The following is a 15,178-nucleotide window of genomic DNA, read 5'->3' as shown; positions in this document are numbered from 1 at the left end:
GGTTCTCAGGCAGCTCACCCCATCCTAGAACAAGTCAGAACTCCAGCTGCCGGTTCAGAATTGTCTCCTTCTGCACTTTTGGTTGTGGTCTGAGCCATAGGTGTCTGCAAGAAGGAGCTGCGTTTTTAGACTCTGCTGAGAACAGTGTCACTGCAGACCCCTCACTTCTCTGCCTGTGGGGTCAGGAGCCGGCACGGGCTGCCAGCGTCCTCAGCCACAGGGAGGGTGAAGTGTGGGCCCCACAGTGCTTTGGGGCTCCGTTAGCCAGTCACAGGGGGCTGTGGCCCCTCTGCACAGAGGCTCACCCTGCTGGGGTCTGTGACCCCCAAGGCCTGTCCAGGCATTCACGTGCTCCACCAGCCCACCCACTGGACGGGAGTTTCAGCTCTCCCTGAAGCTGCAGGCGACATTGCAGGCCTCTGAAGGGACTGGTGGCCCTCAGGGTCCCCACTTGGTTCTGTACAGGTGCGGCTTACTTGTTCTCTGGAACAGTGGCCCTCGCCCAGGAGAAAATGACCCAGGGCCTCGGTGTGGGAACACTGCTTGTGCTAGGTAGGGTGGCTTCTAGGGACAGCCTGCTTCCACGAGTCTGTACAGTTTCCACCACCTTTTCAAAGCCATTGTCATCTGCTCAGAACCCTTGGAGGGAGATGGGACCTGGAGATCCCTCTTCCCGTTGCATGGATAAGGAAACAAATTCTGAGGAGAACAGCAGTGTGGGCAGGCTAGGGGCCAAGCGGGACAGGAGTCTGGGGCCATCTGATGGGCCCTCCTGTTGCTGCAGCTGGGGGTAAACTCACCAGGTGGGAGGCTCTCCTTGGCCCCCGGCAGCGGATGCTGTCAGCCTCCACCGTGTCCTTCCTGCTCACCAGTCCAGCCTCCTCCAGCTGGCTTGTGCCTGCATCTCTCCCCGAGGCTTTGTGCAGGGCCTGCAATGGGGTGGTCATCCTTCCCCCCCCACTCTTGAGGCCGCCCAGAAGTCAGGGCTCAAGAACAGCTTCCAAAGGGCCCTCCCAGAGTTAGTTGGTGTCTGGTTCCCCTGTCCTCCTCACCTTGGTAAAGCGATTCTGAGCAGTGGGTTTATGTAGACAGTGTTCAGAAGTTTCCCAGTTGGGTGGAGTTTGGGTGGTCCACCTTGGTAGCTGACTTCATTACCCAGCATTCCTGCTGCTGTCGCCTCCCTGACCCATTTCCCCATCCCTCCTAAGTGTCAGCTCCCAAATACACCACTTGCACCTGAGTCCTGGCTTCCGGTTCTGCATCTGGGAGAACCCAGACTAAGATACCTGGCCTGTGGCATCTCAGGTGGGAACAACATCCTTCCCCGATTCTCCAGTGCTCTCGCCCATGCCAATATGGTGCTAACCCTCAGTCCATTGATTCAGTTTCTTCCCACCCCTGGAGGAAGATGTTTTCACAGTGAAGGGGTGAGAGCTCAGGTTCAGAGAAGAGAAAGAGATGTGCCCAGGCCGCCACACCTGGGGGGAATCCAGGAAGCGCTGAAGCCCGGGTCCCTGAATCCAGGCCCGCCCGGTACATCCCCGCCCAGCGCATCTTGTGAGGGCCCTGCTATGCCCAGGGGCCGATCGCCTTATGGAAGGACCCGCCCGAGTCTGCCTCCCAGCAAAGAGCACATCAAGAGCGCTGGGTAACTCTGATTAAACAAGCCGCTGACACCATTACAGACAGGTATGACACTGCAGTGTTCTGTCCCTGGTAACTTTCCCGTACCTTAGGAGGGTGCCAAGTACATGTAAGAAAACGTGCTTTGGGCTTCAGGGACAGCTGCTTAACTTAGAGGACTGCACTTCAGAAAGAGTTAATTGAGGCTTGGTTGCTGAAGGATTTGAGAACATGGCATCGTTTTCAAAAGTGAATCACCGTTTATTGAGCACCCACTATTAAGCTGAATATAATTGGAAACTTGGAAATGCGGTGGTGGTAATTATGGCCATGCCGGTGTCCTCCATAAAAAGGCGGTGACTGGGGGTGGTGGGGGGGCGGCTGTTTAGTGCTCACATCTTAGAGGCCCTGGGGCCTGGCCTGCCTTGCGGCTCCCAGGTTGGAAAAGTGCATGAATCATCCTAATGGGCTGCATTCAGAGAGAGTGACCCTTCACTTAGTATGGTCCTGCACCACTGCTGCTGATTATTGAAATGCGCTGTGCCAGCCTGGGCCCCGTCCCCCCTTGATCCAGCCAGAGCACAGGCTGCTGGGAGAGGCCCCCTTGCCCTCCACTCCTGCTCTCTCCGGGGCCCTGCGTGGAACATGGAGGCCTGGTCTTCAGAAGTGCCCGAGACCTCGGGAAAGGCCTTGGCTTCTTTACTTTACATACTTTTCCTTTGCACGCTGCGTTTGCTTTACATACTTTTCCTCTGAGTCCACTGGAGAAGTTGTTCTTATTGGACACAGCCTCCTGTTACCGTGAGAAAGCCCCATGGGCATGCCTGATCCTTCCTTGGGAAGGGAACGGCGGATGGGGCCAAAAAATGACTCCAATTCAGCCATCTAAAACCCATTTTGGAAGCAGGCAGCTATAAAAATGTATGTAGGTCACCGCATGACTTAGGTTCTCGTGCGTCTGGGGTTTGCCGGGAGTCTGGCTCTGTCACCTGGTAGTGAGCATTCTGTTACTGGACATCCAGGTGACTCACAGGACCCTTCCCCACCCTCCCCTGGCCTCAGTTTCCTCCATAAGAGGAGGGACTCCATCAGGCTGGATGATGGGTTGAGATGATGATCATCAGAACTGACATTTCTCAGGACTCACCATGTGCCAGCCCCGTTCTAAGTACATCTCTCAGATGGGATCATTTTATCCCCACCCCGCAGTCGTTTTATAGACGAGGGGCCTGAGGCCCCGAGAGGTGACTGACTTTCAGAACTGTCCCCTGTCCCTGCTCCTGATGTTGCCGCCTCCTACACTTCCAGTCTGGAGAGCCCTGCTAGGGAAGAAGAAAATCCCCTTCTTAGCCTTCCTGTCCCGGGTCTGATCTGAGAGCGCTTTCTAGGCAGTGGCCCCAAACCCAGGAGGGGCACTTGTCCCCTCTTGAGCAGGAAGCTGGGGAGGGAGGACTGTCTGCGAAGGTGGGTGCGGGTGGTTGGGGTTTGCAGGTGGGCTGCGCCGTGCTGGGCCAGAGCTCAGAGGAGGACAAAGGGATGCTCAGTGGGTGACCCCGGGTGGACCGAGCCTGGCCTGGGGCTGCCTCCGCAAGGACTGTCTGCGGGGATGGATGAAGGTTCTTGTGAGAGGAGCTAGTGTGCCTTTCCTGGGGATGATGGTGGTGAATATGCCCCGAAAATTTTAAGAAAGACTTTAAGAGAAAATTAGATGGCCACCCAGGTAGCATGGAAGCCGTGTGGACCTGGGCGTGAAGAAACATTTGGTTGTCTGTTGCTGGCACTGACCTTCACTCCCCGTTCCCCAAGACCTCCTGCTCCGCAGGGCATTCGTGCTTCTCAGGCTGTGGAAAGTGGAGCGTGTTGGGGCTCCATGTGAGATCTCCTTTGCACAATTTAGAAACAGGAAAGTTTGAAATCCACTGGACTAGACTGTCTCCCGAGGCCCTCTGAACTCTGACCCCACATGTAGTGACTCTGCAGACCCCCAGATGCTTCTGTCCTCAGGAGGGAGGCACTGAATTCTCTGTCCGTAGGTTCTGGCTAAAAGCAATGAAAAAATACTAGGATTGAGCTATTTCTGAGTTCAAAATAGAGCCTCCCACTGCTTGAGAGATGCTGAGAAGCTGGTGCCTACCGCATAGCAGCAAGGTTCTGGGGTAGATAAACAGAGGGCCGGCCAGGCTCCACTCCAGCAACCTCCCACCCAGGGCCCACAGCCTGCTCCATGGGGTGAAGCTGAAGGCGGGTGAGCTGTGCGTGTGAGAGGAGGGGGGAGGCGGGCACGCAGGGCTGGAGAGGCGCTGACGAAGGCTGTAATTTGGATGCATTTTTCCTGACAAGCTGGAGCCTGCAGGTGTCTATGTAAGCAGCTGTGGCCGTGGGAGGGGCAGGACTGGAAAGACCCGTGGAGACCGCCGCCTCCTGACACACGGGCCAGCTAAGTGGCTGCTCTGTGAAGAAGCGTTTACAAGGCACCCAAGGTCTGCACAAGGGAGCGGACGGCGGCTGCTTGGATTCTGACAACTGTCCTGCGTGACTGAAGCCCAGGCTTGTGAGCTCCCGCCCCTGCAGCCGTAGGGGCAGAACCCTTGACCTCCATCAGTGAAAGAGGGGCCTCGCACTCCGGGGTGACTCTCCGTGGCTGAGTCGGACCTTAGAGGAGAGAAAGGGCGTGTCCTAGGTTGGTGCGGAAAAGCACCCTCCCCACCATCTGATTTCCAGGAGTTTCGGCTGAACGCCTGAATGTAACTAATTAATCTTCCCCAGATTAATTTTCTTACCATGTCAGAAATGATTTATTGGTGTGCCTGTACGTAGAGGTGGTCTGTGATGGTCCAAGCCAGGGACAGGGGTGGCGAGCAGGGACTGCTTGCCTGTGTCTCCGCGTGGGGGCGAGGTGTCCCCCGCAGCCCTGTGTGTGTTGCAGCCTGTTCTGGACCCTTCGGAGCCCTGGACGTGGGCACAGACCCGGAACATGCTGCCGTCTCAGCACATCGAGGGTGGCCTGGAGGTTCTGTACCTCTTAACCAAGTCCCCGGACGAGGTGCATCCTCCCCAAAACATAGAAGGCGAAAAAAAGGATCGTTCACAAACATTTTTCTTTTTGTGGTTGAGAAATGTGACAGCTGTTGTCACGCCTAATTGCAGCCAATTTTCTCTCTGTAATCATCACTGGGGCCTTTTCTGGGGCTTCTTCTTGGGTCTCTGTTTGGTCTTCCCGACTAGGTTTTCAGCTTCTCGTGGGCAGAGACCCCAGCTTGATCCCGGGCTCCCAGGAGGTGCCACCATAGCCTATTCTTTATAAACTGCTGACACGTCCCCAAGTCATGACATTATCTGCTCTTCGTGATACTCACGTAAAGTTGAGAAAGCAAATAGTTCTGTGCTGTTTCACAGAAGAATTGCTGAAGCTTGGGGAGATAAAAAGAAGGTTGCTCAAAGCTCCCCAGCAAGGATGAAGGAGAGTCAGCTCGGGCCAGAACGCTCTGTCTGGGACCTCTCTGCTTGGCTGGGTCCCTTCTGTGGAGCCACTCTTTTTTCTCCGTTTTTGCTCAGTTCTGGCCTGCTGCTGGGGCTTTGGCAGTGCCACCCACCTTGGTCACGGTTGGGGTTCTGCAAACAGCCACCCAGCTAGGTGTTCCTTGAAGCTGGTGCCCTGCTGGGGAGCAGCTGAAGCGCACTGACAGAGCGCAGACAGGTGGTGTCCAGTTTTCTGACCTCTCCCCAGACCACACACCCACCTTAGGGCCTCTGCTTGGGCACCTGAATGGCAGGCGCTCCAGGTCCCAGGCAGCTGCTCCTTTCACTGGCTGTCAGATGTCCTTCCTGACTCATCGAGCTTACCCCTGTGGAGTTTGGGTCTGTGTGGAGCATCTGTCTACCTCCTCTTCTCCAGGCAGCCCTTCCTCATTGGAAGCCCTCTCCAGACCCCCAAATCCCTGTTCTGTTAATGCCATCTCTTGGTCAGCATGGCAACCGAGTCTCCCTCTTGAGGACGTCAGGGCTGCCAGGGCCTGTGTCACGGTGGGCCCCAGAGGAAGACCAGGACTCCAGCCTGCCAGTCCCCTGATGGGGGCAGAGGCAGGGAGCCGCTGGCTGCTGCCGCCCTGCACGCTGTTCACTCACCTTCAAGGAGCCCTCCTGACCCCCAGAGTGGATGGGGGGCCGGGTTGCCTGTGTGGCTCCTGGGTTTCCAGCTGGCAAGCCAAGACACAGCACCCCAGGCTGTCCTTCATGGCCCCTCTGCCTCTGCACAGTCAAAAGGCAGGCCAGTCACACACTGGCCTGTATTTTCAGCCAGGTGTGTTGAATTATGCTAGAGTCAGCACCCATCACCTCCCTAAGGCAGAGAGAGCTCCTATTGTCTTAGCTGTTCTCTCTTTTATTTATTTATTTATTTTTGGCTCTATTAATAAATAAAATACAATTTATTGATTATTTTGGGGGGTCTTCTGTGCTGCACGGGCTTTTCTCTAATTGCCACGAGTTGGGGCTACTCTGTCGCAGTGAGCGGACTTCTCATTGCGGAGGCTTCTCTCACGGCGGAGCACGGGCTCCGGGGCACTCGGACTTCAGTCGTTGCCGCTCATGGGCTCAGTAATTGCAGTCCCCAGGCTTCCAGAGCACAGACTCAGTAGTTACAGCACACAGACTTAGTTGCATGTGGATCTTCCCAGATCAGGGATCGAACCCATGTCTTCTGCATTGGCAGGCGGATTTTTTTTAACCACTGAGCTACCAGGGAAGCCCCTTAGTTGTTCTTTAAAGTGGTTCAAATGCAGTGGGGAGGTTTAGTCATTTAACCTGGGACTCCTGACCTTTTTGAGAAGTGCCTGACACTTTGCAGGCATATATGAATGTGGTGGAGGGAACAACTTTATCAGTTATCAGATTCTCAAAGAGATCCATGACCCCCAAACCATGAAGAAAGCTAGCACAGTTTTAAGAATAAATTGATAAGGAAATGGTCCAATTGGGACCATGTAGAACGTTCCCAGGTGTGTTCACATGCAGTTTGCTTTAGAGCAGAGCAGACGAAAGCCCCTTTCCTGGAAAGGACACAGGGCCCCATGGGTTGCCACCCGCTCCCTTTCCAGGAAGAGGAGGGCAGCGGAGGGTGGTGGAAACTGGTCTTGCCTCATCCCTCAAGTAGCTGAGCTGGGGCAGCCCGATGCTGCCAGTTCCCAGGCAGCAGACCATAGGAGGTGCCTGTCTGGCTTGGAGGAGGTGCCCACGGGGCAGTGGGGACAGCTCAGGCCTCCCACTCCTGGAGGGTGGAGCTGCCCGTCTCGTGTCCCTTCTTTTCAGCAGGCTTGCATGCTTTTAGCAGGGGCACCTGTGCATTTCAGCTCTTCTCCACAGTCCCACCAGCCCTCCCTGGAGCCAGGTAGCCTTCCTGGAGAGTTTGAGCAGTAGTCTTGTTCTGAAAGGACCTATGCTTTGAACAGAGAGCTCTGCCCATCTTCACAGCCAGCCCCAGCTTCGGCCTTGGCTCCCCTCAGGGGGCAGGGCAGGGTCTGGCCTCCCCCAAGCTCAGGCATGTTGCTCAATCTGACCAGCCCTCAGGATTGCACAGAGGATGCCATCACTCCCGCGTCTTGGATCCTGGAGATGGACCAAGGTGTGTTGGATCATCTCTTACTCCACTTAACCCCCAGGGAAGGAAGCAGGAGAGAGCTGCGTTTTACATTGACTTCTTCCTTCGCTTTAATGAAGAAGGCTGAGAAACATCTGGGAAAAGTGGAATTCCAGAGTCATATCGAGAGGCTTAGCTTTACATTGGTGGGCGAGGGGGCTGACTCTCACTTAAGATTTCCCAAACTTTACTCATAAGAATCACCTGGGTTACTTATTAAATATACAAGTTATTAGGGCTAGGAATCCGGGTTTCATAAAACAAGGATTCCAGGTCACGCCTATCTTCAGACTAGTTTAAGTAGTTTATCTCCTCTACCAAAAATAACCTGTGAAGAGGAGTGCTTTGGAAAATTTAGTTTTCCATATAATTGAGTAATAAGTTTGTCTTGTTTGAAAAATGTATTAATATTACAGAGAAGTCTCCTTTTATTTTCTCTCATCACCCCATCCCGGTCCCTCCCTCCTCTCGGAGGAGGCGTCAGTTTGAAGAGTCTGTCTCCGCAGACATTTTTGCTACATTAAATAGAGATACAAGTTTCTGTTTAATTTTCATACATAGGTATCATCTTGTATTTATCGTTCTAACACCTGCTTTTTTTCTATTCAAAGCTGTGTCATGGAGCACTGTCTTGGTGCTCAGTTAGAGTGACTGCTTCTGTTTTTTAATCTAAAACATAATATTCCTTAGTAGAAACTGGCCTGGTTTACTTAGCAATTCCCCTATTGATGGACATAGAAGGTTCTTGAAATTTCTCTTTATTACTTGCTTTACTGAGCATCTTTGCCAAGTCTCCCTGTGCACATTTGGGAATAAATACAGAGAAGTGGAACCGTTGGGTCACTTTTGGCGTTTAGTGGATTCTGCCCAAAGTTAACCTTCACAGCGGCTCTCCCGTTTATCTTTCCACCCGGAGCCTGTGGAGAGAGAGGACCCGGGCCCCCCTACAGGCGCCACTGTCTCGTCAAAGCCTGGGGCCTGTGGCCAGGCGGAGACGCCCGCTTCCTCTAGCGCTTCCCTTTGGGGGTGAGTTGAAAGGCTACCTCCTGTCGTGGAGCTAAATCCTCAGGAAAACCCAGGCTTCAGACTGCTGTCAGGGCCGGCCCAGTTCCACCCAGCCGTGTGTGCAAAGCAGAAAGGAGGCCTGTGGCGCTCACTCCAGAGCCTTGTCAGAGAGGCACTGAGTGTGCTGGGATTCTGGAATCCTCTGGACTGCTGTGCAAAGGAAAGGAAAGTGAAGTCGCTCCGTCGTGGCCAACTCTTCGCGACCCCACGGACTGTCGCCTGCCAGACTCCTCCGTTCATGGGGTTTTCCAGACAAGAATACTGGAATGGGTTGCCATTTCCTTTTCCAGGGGATCTTCCCGACGCAGGGATCGAACCTGGGTCTCCCACGCTCCAGGCAGATTCTTTACTGAGCCACAGGGACTGCTGTAGGCCATGCACAAAAATGGGGGTGGGACAGGGCTCTTGAGGACAGCAGCGCCCCCCGCACCCCGCTCCAGTGTCACCGCTCTATAAGCCTATGAACGTCCTTCAGGGCCACTGGCTAGCCTGGGCATCTGCAGTTTTGTTTGAAAGCAAGAAGACTTACCTGGGTTTTAGCCATACCTGGCTTCTTTTCTCAGAGAGGGGCAGGCAGTATGCCCATCCCAGGAGGCCAAAACAGTGAAAGAAGATGTGTTAGGCAGGCACACTCAACAGCCGCCTTTCTACTGCTCTCCTCCCTGGGGGAGCGGCGGGCCCCGTGGCCTGGGTTCCTCTCAGCTCTGCACCTGCCCTGTGTAAGGCAAGCAGGCCATCTGAAGGGTCCAGCGCCCTGCTGGGTGTTTGCCAATTCAAGATCAAAATCGAGGAAAGCTTCTTGTATACCTGAGTGGCCTGACCTCCAGACGGGTCCCGGTCGGCTCACTTTTGCTTAAACTGTTTAATTATGTTTAAGATACTTGTCCACTAACAGGGGTGTTTTAAAGCAAAGCAGTGTCCCTGGGCAGCTGGGATAGTGGCCACCCTTGAGGCCGGTGGTACATTGCATGGCTAAGCTCCTCACTCAACTCTCCTAACTCCTGGTTAAATTTTTACTCCAAAAACCAGGTCGTGATTTTGTGAAAGGTCAGACAGCTCAGTGAGTGTTTGTCGAGTTTCTCGTTGCTTAAACCTCAAATTCCCTCCCCTCTACCAACCTTACTTTGAAGTTTGAAAGGAAATTGATTAAATATTATACATTTTAGGAACCTTCCGATTTGCTTCTTAAACTAACAGAATTCTAAACTTTTTTTTTTTTGTAAACGGAAGGATTTTCAACTGTCAGCAGGTATAACTAGAACCATATGTCAGCGGAGACCAGGAGCTTTCCCTGGTTTCAGGATTTGTAAATTCTTATTGAAACGGAAGCAAGCAGGGCAGGCAGCCTGAGGGCCTCCGTGACAGCCTGAGCTCAGATCTCATTTTAATTAGAAAATACAGATAGCGCCTGCTGAACCGAAGGCCTCCCAGAGCTCCCGTCCCAGGGCGAACAAAGATTTGATTTGTATCCTGCTTGCCTCTGTGTTTGCAAATTACTGAGCACTTCCGGGAGGAGCCAGAATGTTGATTTCTAGATTATGCAGCCCAGCACCCTCCGCAGCTAATCCCCCCCACAAAGTGATTTTGTTCTCTTGGGGAAATATTTGCTCCCTTCCTCGTTGCAGAATAATCGGGAGGGTGTTCACGAAGAAAAGAGACCACGAGGAAGGCGAGGACGAGAGAAATGACATTACTTGTCATCCACGGCAGGTTCATCATTTTCTCCGTTGGACTTCTGGCCCCTTGAACTCTGAGACCCAAAACCCTAGGCGCCCCAGATCTGCATCTGAGCTGTGCTGTAGGACAGTGGTTCACGTGTCTAATTTTCTCCCTCATGTGTCCTGCAAATGGTAGAGTAGAAATATCACACAGAAGACACGACAGCAGAGGAAGGCTACCTCCTCTCCCCCATCTGCCCCTGCCCGGTGTCATCCGAGCTCCGGGAGTCCCCAGAAAGGCCACGAATGCAGTGTCAGCATCTGGACGCGCCCCCACTGGGACCCGAGCCTGACCCACAGCCGCTTCGGAGCGGTGGCAGCCGGCCCCGCACGTGCTCAGACGGTGCTCCAGCCCTGGGTCTTTCACCGATGGGCCTGCCCTTGTTCAGCGAGCGGTGACTCCTGTGTGCGATGCCTCCCGCCGGCCCTCCTGGCCACACGCTGGTGACAGGGCGGCTGCCCACGGTGCTTCCGCGGGCATCACATTCCGGGCAGCTGGAGGTCACTCTGCTCACCCGGCCGGGGCTGCTGCCACCAACTGCCACTTCCCCGGCAGACAAAGGGGGGTTTTTCCCTTCCCCTGGGTTTACAGGCCCCTCAAATGCCTCACATTCCAGGAGCCGGGTGAGAGTGGAGGCTCCTGTGGTTTCTAATTAAACTCACAATTTAAATAACAATTCATGAAACCCCAAGGGTTGAGAGACAGGCCAGCCTGCCCCCCTCCTCCCGAGAGAGGCAGCTGGGTGGCCCTGGCTGGGAGGCTGAGGACTTGCCCTTTGCCAGAGCTGGGGCCAAAGGAGCCCACGTCTCAGTGAGTTTTGGGGGAGTGAGGGTGTGTTGAAAAGGGACCTGTGCTTTCCGCTCTGGTGAGGGCGCCCCTCCTGAAGGTGAGGGCACCTCCAATGAGAGGAAAAGTTGCTGTGTTTGCTCTGAGCCTGCAATTGGGAATTTTTACCCTTCTCCTGGGAAAAGAGAAAGCTTTGAAGTTTTCAAAACTCAGATTTCTTTTGTGGTCTCGGGGGACCCCCCGGGTACCCCCACCACCTAGCCCCAGGTGACCGCTCTGTTTGTTGTGGAACTTCCGTTGTTTTCTGGGAAACAGACAAGTGAGGAGTCCAGGAAGGAGGCAAAGGAGCCAGCAGAGGGCCTCGGTTCAGCCCCCGCCCGCTCTAGGCCTCAGTTTCCCCATCTGTCACAGGAGAGCCTTCTGATGTGTGGCTTTCAAGGCCCTTGCTGCCCTTAGCTGCCTGGCCATCCCCGAGCTGCTCTTGTGTTTTCACCAGGCCCGGCTGGGGCCTCAGTCATCTTTGCAGAGCGTTGATCTCACCGAATTGTTGTCTGATTACCCAAGGCATGGTTGTGTTCCAGATTTGGGAAAGTGGAACGCTGGACATAATTATCTCGAGACAAGCTCTTCTATGCCTCAGCCAGCACCAGGAGCATGTCAGCGTTTCTGGGCTTTCTGCGAGCTGCTTTCCAGCTTTCCTCCGTTTCCATTCATTCCATTACCCTAAGCAAGTCACAGCCCCCGAAGACGCCCCCCAGGTTCTTGCCTCTGTGCTTCTGTTCTGAGTCACTGTGCCTGGAGCAGCCGTCCTGCCCGTGCAGGCCCAGGACCCTCCCTCAGGATGGAGCATGGCAACGTGGGTTTCCTGGTCCCCCTGCAAGAGTCAGGACTCCCTGCTGGTGGGCGCCAGTTCAGACTCCTGCCTCCGCCTCCCCTCCCTTGCCCATCTGGCACAGACTCGGTTTATGTTTGTTGGAGCAAAGCCTGGCTGTGAACAGAAGTGAAGTAGGAAGCTGCAGGTGGACTCACACCCTTGCCATCTTCCCTGCAGGTGACCATCGCTGATGACTACTCGGATCCCTTTGATGCCAAGAATGATCTCAAAAGCAAAGCAGGAAAGGGAGAGAGCGCAGGCTACATGGAGCCCTATGAGGCCCAGAGGATCATGACTGGTAAGCATGGACTCTTGCAACTCCGCGGGGAGGTGGGTGGGTCACGTGGTCACCCGCCCGCCTCTGCAGGGGAGGGTGTGTGCTTTGGAGGTGGTGGCTGGGCGGTTGGCACTGTGTTGAATCTTTGCCACAGGTTATCTGTTCAGGTTTCACTAACCTCAGAAAGAATCCGGCAGGGCACAGTGACAGCCCAGAGATAGCAGGGTACTAAGTACAGTTTATTGGGAGAGAAAGAAGTAAGTGGGGAGGTGGGGGGAGTTTCTCTTAGGAATTTCTAGTTAAAAAAGGATACAGCTTTTGAGATGGAAAGCTTGGAGCTTCCTAGCAACCAGGGCAATAAGAGAAACAGGCCGGGTTACCTTGCTTATTACTTAGTAGAAGGGGGCAGACTAGGTCATTAAGGACAAAGTTATCCGTGCCTCCAACCAAGAAAATCTTTGTTTTAGGACAGGAAGCAGCTTAAAGCACCATGGTCTTTGTGGCAGGTTTATAGGAAACACAGAGACTTTTCTCCTTTAACTGTTTTCCTATTGGCCCTTGATGATGAAACCTGTCAGAGCAGCAGTGTGGGGCCCAGGAGAATGTGGCCGGGTATGTGGTATCCTGGGGGGTCTGTTTTCACCAGAATAATACTTGGAACATCTTTTTAAAAAAAAAAAGTGTCTATTTGGCTGCACTGGGTCTTAATTATGGCATGAGGGATCTTCAGTCTTTGTTGCGGCATTCGAGATCCTTAGTTGCAGCATGTGGGATCTAGTTCCCAGACCAGGGATCGAACTGGGCCGCCTGCCGTGGGGAACGCAGAATCACAGCCCCTGGACCACCGGGGAAGTTCCAGAGCATCTTTAAAGAATGAGCAGATATCAGATAGCAGCCGTCTTGGCAGACCCCAGGCATGGGCGGTGGCAGGGAGATCACAAGCAGGGGAGAAAGCCCCCATGAGGGTCCCGCTGGCTCAGGAGGATGGTCCAGGCATGGAAGAGCACTCGTGGGCTGGCCTGCTCTGGCCCTGAGCAAGACAGTGATGTGAGCAGGGGCACCATGGACCGCGGAACGCGGGCAGGTGGCCCTGAATTCTGGGTCCTGTTGAGTTGATGCCCTGTATGTCTCAGGATTTGGGACTCAGGTGCCTCCTCCTGTGACCCTCTTATTGTTTATTTGGTGTTCCTGTTTTTGAGCACGTTCTCCTGATTCCTTCTGAATTTAAAGGAGGAAGGGAGGGACTTCCCTGGCAGTCCAATGGTTAAGACTCTGTGCTTCCGCTGATTGGGGAACTAAGATCCTGTGTGTGGTGTGGCCGAAAAGTAAAATAAAAAATAAAAGAACATCTTGAGGAGAAGAAGGAGGAGGGGGAGGAGGAGGAGAAAGGGTGAGGAAGCACCAGTCACTGAGCTCTTAGCACACGCTGGGCCCGTGCTGAATGTTTGCTCTCTGGCTGCAGAGACCCTCTAGGATAACTGCTGAAGAATCTGGGTAGGAGTCCAGGCCCTGCTTCCAGGACTCTGCCTCATGTTCTTCCTGCTCACGGAAAGCAATTCTCTGGCTACCTGTGTAGGCTCCAGAACAGCTGGCTGCTTTGTGAAGGGCTTGAGGCAGGAAGCAACTGGTCAGACTCCCGAGGGCCGCCTCTTATGCCCTCTCCCATCTTCCTGGTCTCTCCTGGCAGAGCAGCCTCTGTGGGCACTCTGACATTCATGCTCATTAAGCCTCACCGTGTCCTTGCAAAGGAGGTGTTGTCTCATTTCACAGGTGATGGAGGCTCTGGACAAGTCACTTCCCTGGGGTCCCACCAGCAAAAAAAGGAGAAGGTATTACAAATCCAGACTTGCATCTTCAGAACATGGGGGCAGGGAGCTGACAGGGATGGGTGGGAGCATCTGCCACGAGCCAGACTTTGGGGAGAGTCTACAATTGCTCAGCGTCTTTGGAGTGGAGCCGGGCTCCTCCTGGGTGCTGCCGCGGACCGCAGCGGTGAGGAGCTGATTTGCCGGGTGGAATTGTCCTGAGGGACTTTGGCTTTTTAATGAGGCACACCCACAGGGGCCAGGCCCAACGCAGGGCAGTTTGAGTTTACCAGAAGCCTGTTAAGATCTCAGGCACTCTCTCTGCAAAGCAGCATCCTTCTATTTTCTGCTCTGTGCTTGCTTCGTACCTTGGAGACTATGCTCAAATTTACCCACATTTTTATGTTTTTAAGGAAATGGGGGAACTGGACATTTTCTGGGTGTAATGACCTTGCAGCAGCTCTCTTTGACTTGGAATTCTTTGCGTGTGACATCACCATCACCGCAGTGCCTGACGGCGGGGCTGGGGGCTGGGTTAGCCAGCACCGTGTCGGTGTTCCAGGAAGTAGCTCACTCAGCTGCCGTGAAGCTCGCAGGGGAGGGGAGGTGACAGAGGTGGATGCTGGGGACGGCAGCCGAGCAAGGGGTGGCACAGAACAAGTTACGCTCACCCTTTCAGGGTGGCCTTTCTTTTTTTTTTTTTTTTTGATGCTGTAACATTTATGTGTGTGAGTGCACGTAGCTTCTATGAATGGGGCAGGCCTCTTTGGTGTGTAAGAATAACGCTCCTGGGACGAGCACGGCCTCTCTGCACTGGTCTGAACGGAGACCAGGCTGATGTCAAGCAGATCCGGGGTGGCCGCTTGCCACCAAGTGGGCCCGAGGCTCCCGCTGAGAAGCAGTAGCCTTAGAGTGGACAGTCAGTCGTGCTTGTGGCTGCTTTTGGCTGTGAACTAGCTGTTTTGACCCTGGGCAGCACGTTCTGTGAGTCTGTTTTTCCTGGTTTGCGGAAGGATAGGTCAGTAACAGCAGCAGCAGCAGCGGAGGCCACGGCCAAGCGCTCTCATACTTGTTTACAGCACTTGGTGTGAATCCTCATTGGATCTTCACCATTACTCTTTGAAGTGGAGGTGCCCACTGCCCTGATAAACTAAGGCACAGAGATATTATTAAGTAATTGCTCCAAGGCAACACAGCCAGCTAGTCAGTTGGGGGTGCTGTCCGCCAACACCCTGTTTTCAGGTACACAGGACTTCTTTCCAGGGTCCGTCCAGCTTGGCTCTCAGACTCCTCATCATGCCCGTGTGGCCTGTGATCGACTGGCAAGGTTTTGTTCTCCTCAGTCTTGGCAGTGTGCAGCAAGCGGTAGAGAGCCTGTGGGAGGTGTGAGTTGG

General features: G+C 54.0%; 1 protein-coding gene across 1 annotated transcript in view; it reads left to right on the top strand.

Moving 5' to 3' along the window:
• Positions 1 to 15,178, top strand: part of SHB (SH2 domain containing adaptor protein B) — a 135,797-nt gene that overhangs the window by 37,220 nt on the left and 83,399 nt on the right. Inside the window, exon 2 of the mRNA XM_065908160.1 lies at positions 11,880 to 12,000. Coding sequence (XP_065764232.1) covers positions 11,880 to 12,000 — 121 coding nt within the window. The remainder of the gene's footprint in view (positions 1 to 11,879; positions 12,001 to 15,178) is intronic.

Source organism: Muntiacus reevesi, chromosome 17, assembly GCF_963930625.1.
Source record: "Muntiacus reevesi chromosome 17, mMunRee1.1, whole genome shotgun sequence".
Taxonomy (NCBI): domain Eukaryota; kingdom Metazoa; phylum Chordata; class Mammalia; order Artiodactyla; family Cervidae; genus Muntiacus; species Muntiacus reevesi.
The sequence above is the reverse complement of the archived record's forward strand: the minus strand, read 5'-3'. Positions and strand labels throughout refer to the sequence as shown.